The 10,689-nt window shown below is 37.0% G+C and overlaps 1 protein-coding gene across 1 annotated transcript; it reads left to right on the forward strand.

Moving 5' to 3' along the window:
- Positions 1-258: 258 nt before the first annotated feature.
- LOC118253416 (arylacetamide deacetylase-like 4) lies at positions 259-9,265 on the forward strand. The gene is made up of 4 exons (XM_035557743.2): positions 259-429; positions 4,923-5,139; positions 6,490-6,553; positions 8,180-9,265. The coding sequence occupies exons 1-4, from the start codon at positions 259-261 to the stop codon at positions 8,949-8,951; spliced, it is 1,224 nt and encodes a 407-aa protein (XP_035413636.1). The 3' UTR covers positions 8,952-9,265.
- Positions 9,266-10,689: the final 1,424 nt, after the last annotated feature.

The raw sequence follows: 10,689 nt of genomic DNA on the forward strand, positions 1-10,689 counted from the left end.
CCATCCACAACTTTGGAATATACAAAATAGTGAGTGTGAGTATTGTAGGCATTAACTTTGGCCATGCTAAACAAAGTTGTAAGAGCAGTCATTGCCGGATGTTTGTCTACTGCTAGCACCTGGCAGCCTGATTTGGAGAAGGAGGGCGGATGAATTTTGGTATGCAAATTACTTCTCTGTGGAGTCAATCTGGAGCATATAAATATTGACAGAATCATATCGAAGAGTTCTCTAGTAAATCATCCCCACCAAAGAAAAATGGAATTCTTTTATGCTCTGGCACTAATAGCAGGAATTCTACTTGCCTTTATATTACTGATTTTAATTGCAACTTTTTATGATTCTTTCAAGGCAAAAATTCCTCCTGAAGTTGACCAGCCATCAAAGCTCAGCTTATACCATTACTTTTATACTCTGGTGGAAATTCTGGTGAGTTTATCATGCTCTATGATATTGTGATTTTCAGGAAAGGAAAAATTTGAGTAGAACTATAAATGTAGCATTTAAATATTGCAACTGTGTGTAATAGGAACCATATGGTAACACAGATTTAAAGGCAAAGGCCAAAATTTGATCTGGTATTTTAATACTGTATATAAAAGCAGCCTTCATGAGGTGAGCTCTTTTAAATACTGAGATTCACATGTTTACACTGCAATTGTAACTTGATTGCCTTCTATAATGAAATGACTAGTCCTGTGAAAGACAGAATGGCTGAACAATAATAGCTGCACTTTCTGTATTTGAGTGCACTTTGATATATTTGAGGTAATTTCTTAAACATTAATCTACCTGCAGTAATTTTATTACCCATTAATCATGTTCTTATTTCTGCAGTGGCTGAATTACTGTGTCTTGGTGAATTATCATAGAATTATGTAGATTGGAAGGGACCTCCACAGGTCATCTAATCTAACCTCCTGGACAAAGCAGATTCAGTTAGAGCTGTTACTACTTATTATTTAAGTACTTGTAAACTAGACTCACTGTGCTATGTACTTTGCCAACAGAGTAAGAAACAGCTCTTACCCCAAAAAATTTCAAAAAAGACAACAGGAGCAGACAAGAGCAGCCCAAGCCCTGTCATGTTTGGCATATACTGCATCAAAAGAAAGTCTGCAGGAAAACCACAGAGTGATTTCATTAATGTCTGTATGGGGTTTATCTCAAGCAGAGGTGTTCTCTAATCCCCTACTTGTATGTGTCGAACACAGTAACTAAGGCCCATATCCTGAAAAGTCTTTTGGGGCACTATAATCAATTAAAGACTTACGTGGGTTGCTTAAACTCACATAGTAGCATTCACCAAATCAGGTCCCTCATTCTCCAGTGGCCTACAACCCATGTACCCTTCTGCATTGTCTGGCATGAAAGAAGACTTGCTGTCCTTACATATCTGAGGCTGCTCTTCATGTTAAGCTATATATATAAACTTAAAATAATAAAATGACTGTATGTTATTAGGTACTCTATGTTTCTATACTTGGTTTGATGAAAAGATTATTTCAGATGATTCTTTTTACTGATGCTACTTCTACAGCCTCTAAGTGGCTGTTCTGCAACGGTACATATTCTATCTCCATTTATAATGTTCCAGAATTTTCAACTTCCTTTTCTGGATAGTTTTAAAGATGCATTCCCACATTTGCTATGCACTGAATTTAATTTTCTTGAGCCCTTTGTTGTCAAAAACCTTTATACATCTACTTCTGGTGAATTTCTAGGCTTATTTTTATACTCGGAGGAGTAGTCCTCCTCATAGTGAGGACTTCACAGGTTTCTTACAAAGCATATGATGCTCTGTGCATTACACATGTGCAATGAACATACCCTCTTCGTTCTTATGAATGGAGCTCTTCTTGTGCCAGTGACTTATCTGTTTGTACTCCCTATTATGTATGTTGCAGCAAAGACCTCTTTTTTTCTGACACAGGACAGTCTTCTGCTTTTTACTTCCACTTATTTGGGATATCTCTTAGAAAACCTGTATAACCAGTTGAACATGTATCTTCTAGAGCACAGTTATACATATGATGCTCCTGCTGCATCTACGCACATGCTCTGTCTTGAAGAAATCAATGACAATCTCAAACAGAAAAGATGAGAGAAAGCCTACTAGTTCTTATCCTAGCTTTTGTTTTAATCCATTTCTACAGATATGCATTTAGACTGTGCATATTTTACTGTGATATAAAGCTTTGATAACCATTTTAATTGGCAAATCATAACACTTCAAAGTGACTGAGACAGATAGACTGTCAAATGTAGTCTATAAGTCCATGAAACTCAAATGGAGTGGTCTTTGCTATCTCGTATGTGATTTCATAATTACTTTTAAAGTAAAAATCTGGTCACCATATGATCTCCCACGTAAAAAGCAAGTCTGTGCCAGAATTTAGGCATTCCAGCAAACAGTTTTTCAAAGAAAGACCCTATTTCACAAGTATAGGTATACTGACATGCTGATCTGGGTCCTCTTTTTCTTACACATATACACTTCTTAGAACCTGGCTTATACAATACGTTTCATCTACTAATGCCAATCACATCTGTCTAGGAGTAGTTATCCCTTCTATTTTTTTTTTGTTTATTGTTATTGGTTCTGAAGTATTTTGTAATTATTGATTAAGAAGAAGTTTTTCGATAGAACACATACCAAATTCCCCATTCTCCTTCATGACATTTTCTTCCCTGAAACTGAAGATGCCTCTGTGATGCCAAGAGTTCCTAAGATAAGGAATGGAAAAAGGATATTTGTTATATTCTGATACCAAGTATATTTTGATACCACTATAGTATGTTCTGATACCAAGTTTATCATATATATTATTATCTGTCATCTGAGGGCTCTTTAAAAAAACAGGCATGTTAGAAAATACAGATGAGATTAAATAAACACAATACAGCAATTCTATTAACTTCAGTCATTCCAAAATTATCACTCCAACAAAAACACTGACTTAAGAGTCACTAGAATTTTTGAAAATTGCTCTTTGGGAAAGTTATATTGACCCCGTGGTTTCTGCCAGGATTACCTTGACTCTTATATTGATTTTCTGCCTTCCCCAGGATACCTAAAAATGTGCATTTTCAGCTGTAAGGCAAGAACTATATCTATCCAATTTATCTATGGGAACTGGGACTTAAAACAACACAAGCACTGTTGGCAGTGGTGGCACACAGTGTTATCAAAAAATTCCAGATCATCTCTGGGTTTCCATTTTTGTTTTCAGATAATTTTCTCTCTCTTCCATGGCTCATGACGGCTTCTTTTATTGCTCCTCACTCAACCTGAAAAAAGGAAGTACTGTTTGAAAAAATGCTTTGGTGAGGAACTGTGTGTTGCAACACACTTGAACCACATAAGTTTTGGCTTCATATGTATGTGATAGCTGAGCTCACGCACCTAAGAAAATCCGCATCTTTGTCTTATTTTTGATTCTCATGCAGCAAAATTGCTATTTAAGGCCAATATTTGAATTCTCTCCAAGACAGAGCAAATCCGAGTTAAAGGACAGCTACATGAGATCAGAAAGACCAATTTACAATAGCATAGCTGGATATTAATTTATGAGGCATTGATACAGCATGTACATGTATACTTCTGTTGCTCAGAAGAGGAAAATACCATTTGCAAATTGCTTGTTATGATTACCATCACTCCAGAAGGATGAATTGTAATAGTTTGTAATGGCAATTAAGTCACCGTTTAATAGGGAAAGAAATGTTCCTAGCAGGAAATGCATCACTTGCAAGCTGTATTCAAAATGAAGGAGGATTCCAGCATGATGATCTTCAGGCTATCTCAATTATTTGCAATTGAACAGCTTTGGATAAGAAAATGTTGTGACACATTCAACAAACCTACCCTGTCTTCAGAGTATCAGTTTTCCCTGAGAAATTTAAGAAACTGGCTGAAGTGCCATTTCCTAAATACCTGTGGGATCTTGATATAGGCAATGGTTTTACTGATGGAGAAGCAGATCAGATTCAGAATCATTCTCACCAGGTTCTTCATTTAGGCCAGCAGCACTTTATTGAGAAAGCACTTCTTTACTGTGAGGGTGACAGAACACTGGAACAGGTTGTCCAGAGAGGCTGTGGAATCTCCTTCTCTGGAGATATTCAAAACCCGCCTGGATGCCATCCTGTGCAACATGACCCTGCCTGGCAGGGGGTTTGGACCAGATTTCTCCAGAGGTCCCTTCCAACCTTGACCATTCTGTGGTTCTGTGATAGGCACTACTGATTTTCTTAAACCTTGTTGTCACTGTCACTGTGGCATGGAGATGACCCAAGACCAGTAAGTTACTGCATCTGACATCATGCTAGGGACATTTTCATCTCACCTAACCTTAAAGACTTCAACTGAGGCATCTGAAGTAGATAGTCTCCCTTTATAATCAGTGGAGACAAACAGACATTTCCAGAGCGTGACTTAATGCAGCTGAAATTGGAATTGTCCTCTAGAAATGCCTCTTTCTCTTCATGGACTAGAAAAGGAGCCTCAGGCCGCACGACAGCTAAACTGCATACCTAAGCAAATTCTTGATGTTACATGTGATAAAACCAGATCACAGATATAAGAAGGTATTTATATATTTCCTGGAACAAGTATTGCAACATTCCTCCAGAAATAATGGTATCTCAGATTGTGAAGATGTACATTTCCACTTTCACAAGTGCAATCACAAAGCCACGAGAGTTATTTGTGGAAGCAAAGTAGCAAATAACCAACAAATTTGGTTTAATAATAATAATAACCAATAAATAACCAATAAATTTGGAAAATAGCAAATAACCAAAACACAACATAGAAAAGGTAACTTGTGGCCTTTTGTGGCCCTTATAGAGTGGAAAGACTTAGATTTCTTATACTGATTTCTCCTGTTCCTATACTGATTTTTTCCTGTTATACCTAGGCAAAGAACTCAGAAAGTTTGGGTATCTTTAAGGAGCACATACTTATAAGGTTGATTTTTGGTGGACTGCCAGCATGCAGGGATTCAAAGCTCTTCATAAAGGATCTGCATTTTGATGGAGTGCCAGTGAGGATTTACCTCACAAGATTACCATCTGCAAGCAAACGGAGAGGAGTCATCTTCTTCCATGGGGGATGCGGGATGTACGGAGGCATAAGTAAGGAACTGAAACAGAAAATGTGATTTTTCTAATTATTTTTAAAAATATTTATGGTTGTTAACTATATATATGTTTATAAATTCTCCTGAACCCAAGTGACTGAGGCTTAGTTTGGGCAACTGAGAGACTGAAAGCATTTAATGTTTGTTTTTACTTTTTAAACTCTTTAGTATGTCTTTATTTAATATCCAAATTATTCTTTATAGGATATCACCCTCTTTATGGCATATATCTTCCTTATAGTAAGTTGTGTTGCTAAATAAACAAATTCTTTTTGGTCTGAAAACTTAACAGAAGTTGTTAGTTCCTGCATTCCTCCCTTTGATCTCTACCTGCAGGATGTTTATTGGTTTGTCTATAAACAGCACTCATTGTAATTCAGTGGCCTACAGCAGCCATTTTTAAATATGTGCCCATGCTGCATGGACTTTAGTTAGGTTGTCTTTTTTCAGTTTAGTTTATTAGAGAAAGCAGATAATTGCAAATATGTAATTGACAAGTCCTAAAAAATACTGTTTCTACAGGCAGCAGACACACCCATATTTAAAGGTGTTAGGATTCTGTGATTTAAGGTAGAACACATCATTGAACAATACCTGTAAACCAAATCTTCTAAATGTAACAAAGATAGAATTAAGGCTGATGAAAAACCCAGTGTATCTTTAAATACATCTTAACAGGCATATTTCTGCCCACAGCCTTACTGTGGGATAATTTTATAATTAGACATTTTAATATAACATAATTCGGATGCTTTGGATTTCTGCCTGAATTAGCCACACAGAAATACACTGATTTCTTTGGAGGCATACCAGCTGCATCTTTCATTCTTCAGCAAATAGTCAAATCTCTGCGTTGAATATAGAATTTATTTAGACTTAGCTACAGTAATGCAATTAGCATTTCCACAGCAAAATGATATGACATGACTAAGTCAGTCTCAGACTCTCCCACAATTAATTTGAAATAATGTAATAATCTTTTATGAAGATCTCAAGGTACTTTATCCCTTACAATCACTCTAAGAAATTGTATTTAATAACAAATAATAATAAATCCTTATTTTCCTTACAGATCAACAGTCTCCCTAAATATATGACTGTTACAGTGTGTTCTGAGGATTAAAAGTCTAGACTATTTTATCCTAGAGAAAATTGGAGTAGCTCACTAAATAGGCAAGGGGCCCACACAGAGGATGCAGTACCAAATGTCGTCTCTCTTCAATAAGACCATCAATTTGTTAGCTCTGTGTAACTCAATCATGGCAATATGTCATAAGAAAAGAAGGGAGGATATTGCCTCAAGTATTCGAAGCTATTAATTCCATTAACAACATTTGTTCTGCAGGAAGCCACGAAAGAGTATGCCGGTACATAGCCAGAAAATCTGATTCCGTGGTCGTGTCTGTTGGGTAAGTGAGCTGCCCCCAGTGCTGCTCCCTGAGCTGGAGAGGTCTTTCTTGTGCTTCTCCACCTCTGAACAAGCCTTATTTTTCTTTGCACAGAAGAAAAGGAAGTGAGCTCTAGTATTGTCCATCCTTACATTGTCAGTATGTGTGAGCAAGCACGTGCCATGAAATGACAACAAGGTACACCTGGTAAGGGTTTATAAAGTAACCCAAACAGTTTGGCAGCTGTTTTCAGAACAGACATTTTTATGTTATCACCACAGAAATCATGACCTTTGTTTGATAATAATGTATCACAAACTGCTTTCCTGATTTCACGCTATTACTTAGGGAGCTTCAGGAATGATTTTAAAAAGTAAACAATAAGCCTAAAATTTAATATATATTTAAAACTACATGGGCCACTGCTTCCTTTTAAAGGCATTCTGCTTATGGAAAATGGCTGATGGCAAGAAGAAACTTGATTTTCCAACAAATTCTCCTGTGGAAAAAAAAATCATTACTAAAGAATTTTATTAAGTTAGGAGAAATTGGTTTTGAACATGAATTGTATATTCCATATGTGAGTGAGTCATGGTGGGTTAAAGTGACTCTGAAATATTATATTGACACCCTTTTATTCCCTAGTTATTAGGATGTTTACTTTATGAAGCCACTGAGTTAGTTTAGCAGAATAGTGAAAAAACAGAAAAGCAGAAGCAGTGTGCCTCAGCAAACAGTGAAGGGTTAACAGAGATTGCCTGCACCGCTGCCTCGGTAGTATTTAGCTTTTCCTTATTAAACCTAATATTCTCCAGAAAGACCTAAGACTGCACTTACAGAGAATAAAGAACCGTGGTTATTAAAAATGCATCTTGCTCTCAAAGGAGAGGTCGATATTTCACTCCCTTTAACCTGACTGGGTGTTTGCCTGGGCTGTTATGCCTGCCTAGCTTTTTTCATCACATGCAAGTATGTTGTTTGTTAGGAACTAAACAAAGAGACTGTTACTTTAACATCACTCTCCCGCAATCCACTTGTTTCAATTAACAAAATAAATGAAATAATTGTCCGCAGGAAGCTACTTTGTCACCACAGTATATTTACTGTATGGTTGCTTATAATATAATATTATTAAATTACTATTATTATGTTAAAGTGTAATAATAATATACAATACTGTACTAATATATACTAACATAATAAAAATATAATAATCATTGCCCCCGGCATAAAAGCCTTGGGAGCCAGAACTTGGTTGATTCTCTGGCCAAGCAGGACTGACTTGCAGCTATACATACATACATGCAGTCAGTCCCAGCAAGAGAACTGCAAACTTCCCTGCTGACCAGAAAATGAGTAAATGTGTGGTTTTCTATATTGTGGGTGATTGGACTGCACTACTCAAGCCCCTGTGTTCTTAAATTATGCTAAAACAAACCTCAGTGATCAACAGTCTGTGAATTTTGACAGAAATGGGAGGGGAAGCTGTTCTGTTTTGCTTCAGTATGTAAAATTTTAAACTAAGTCAGTAACACTGCTTTTGGAAAGTTTTTGTAAAAATATAATCCATGAACGCATTTAAGTTGAGACATTCAAGCAATTATCAAATATATATATTTGTAGAAATTGCAGCCTTGTACATTTCAGGTATTGTTTATCTCCTGAGTGCAAGTATCCAGCCCAGAATTTGGACTGCCTCACTGCTACCATTCACTTTTTGAAGACTGCAGAAAACTACGGTGTGGATCCTGATCGGATTATTGTATGTGGGGATAGTGTAGGGGGCACTTTTACTGCTAATGTTTGCCAAGAACTAGTAAACAGAACAGACATCCTGAAGATACGTGCCCAGGTCATGATCTATCCATTTCTCCAGGCCTTGAACTTTAATCTGCCATCTCACCAGAAAAATGCCTTCACTGCCTTATTGTCTCGGGAACGTACAGTCCATTATATTCTGAAGTACCTGAATAAGGATTGCTCCATGAAAGAAGCTCTTTTGGCAGGTTCTCATGTCCCTGAGAGTATGAATTTGAAATACAGAAAATGGATAAATCCAGATCTTATCCCAGAGAAATTCAAACAGGATTATGAGCCACCAATACCCACTTCATGTGTTCCTCAGGTCCATGAAGAAACTAAAGAACTGTTTGAGACAAGATTTTCACCGCTGCTAGCAGAGGATGCTGTTATTTGCCGACTGCCCGAGGCTTGTATAATTACCTGTGAACATGATGTGCTCAGGGATGATGGATTGCTGTACAAGAAACGCTTAGAGGACAATGATGTAAAAGTGACCTGGTACCACATTGAAGAAGGCTTCCATGGTACAATAGGGTTTTTTGGTTACAGTATTTTCTCCTTTCCATCATCAAGTAAAATAGTGGATCACGCTGTAAACTTTATAAAAGGCTTTTAAAATGTATTCTTGAAGACGGTGACTTAGTGTGCAGACTGAGTGTATTTCAGTTAACCATTTAGTAGCTATTGGATATCTAGGCAAGAAATTAGAATCTCATCAAGAAATAATAAGTTATGATAGCATGGTCTGCTGAATTCCGAATTTCAGTTGCTATTATTTGGCAACATGTAACTTGGGAACATGCATCTTTCACCTTCTTTTTTTTTAACCCTTTAATTGGTATCCTTGTTTTGATGTTCTCTTATTCTGTTGTAAGAATTTTTGTTCTCTTATGTCAAAGAATAAAACCTCACCATTTATATAGCAAAATACATTTTACAGCTTGCAACATATGAATAATCATAAATATGCATACATATATCCACATAACACACACAAAATCAGTATGAGAGCACAGATAAAATCCTTCCCCAAAGCTTCTGGAGAGTAAAGATACTTTCACTGTTCCTGAGATGAGCAGTAATCATCAGTCTATGTACATAGGCAAACCATCGGTTTGGGCTTGGTTGTAAAATCTGAAAGGGGTAATTGGGTTCTACTTACAAATCTGACTTTAAAGTGAAATGGGTGGCACAGAAGGGAGGTATGGAAATGAGAGCTGTAGAAATGAGACCGTTACCTCTAAGTATCTGAGACTGGCAACACAGAAGAAGTAAGGGAAAACCTCACAAGCAAAACTGAATGTCCTCTAAACCATTTTCTACAAAGTTTCTTTCTGAGAGGCACTTGGTTGTATTCAGGGAAGAGAGAGACACCCAGTGCTTTTTGCCATTTTGTAACAAACAATCAACTGAGAATTTGGAGAAAAATATAAAAACAGCACCAAAGCTGCTTGAACTGTTTCTGTTAAGGTTCAAAACACATTAGAAAAAAAATCACAGGTCAGTGGTTACATTAAGACAGACCCACATTTGTAAAGGCAGATGCCTGAATAACTGCATGTCAAAACAGCTGGCCTTGCAATGCCTAAGAACTGTAAAATATTTCATCATCGTTATGCAATCACCTAGCACTTGTAATAGCTGTAAAACATATGCAAGTGTGGAAAGAGGTTAGTATGTTATCTTCATTCTCTGCCAGCTGAACTCTGAGTAGGAAGAAAATGTAGGGTTAAATTCTTCACCATATTAATTAAATGTGGTGACATGTTAGCAGTTACAGATCTCTGGAGCAACCAGTGTTTAACTTGTGAATTCTTGTTCTCCAGTCCCTCAGTAAAATGAAATGATGATTCTTTACGCTGCCTTGACACCAGAGAAATTTAGTTTCATTTTTCCTATTTCAGGTACTAGTAATTTACTCTTGGAGCAAATAAATTCTTCCAGGAGTAAATAACATGATAAAGCTCACAATGTTCCACTGACTGAGGTTTACAGGATTTGTTTCGGTGATACAACCGGATATGAAATTGGCAATTCATTTTGGTTTCTGACCTCAAGATGAAAGCTGGCTTACCAGCTTACATGTTGGTAGCATGAGCAAGAGCAGCAGTGAGTCAACAACTGCTCTAAAGGAGATGTGAAAAGCTGGATGCAGTTAATCCATGTCGAAGTCTGTTCTGCCACAGCAGTATTGTTATCTGCACATGAGCAGGCTCACTCAAAGTCAGTTTGGGTATGTCTTTATGAACTTCAGTCAAACCTGTGAGTCATCAGACTTACCTTTATTCAGGATCAGTTTATCACACATACTGCATCTTCAGTACCTGTTCTTTTGATGATTCCCACAGGTGCGT

The sequence above is a fragment of the Cygnus atratus genome, chromosome 21 (assembly GCF_013377495.2).
Source record: "Cygnus atratus isolate AKBS03 ecotype Queensland, Australia chromosome 21, CAtr_DNAZoo_HiC_assembly, whole genome shotgun sequence".
NCBI classification, from domain to species: Eukaryota; Metazoa; Chordata; class Aves; order Anseriformes; family Anatidae; genus Cygnus; species Cygnus atratus.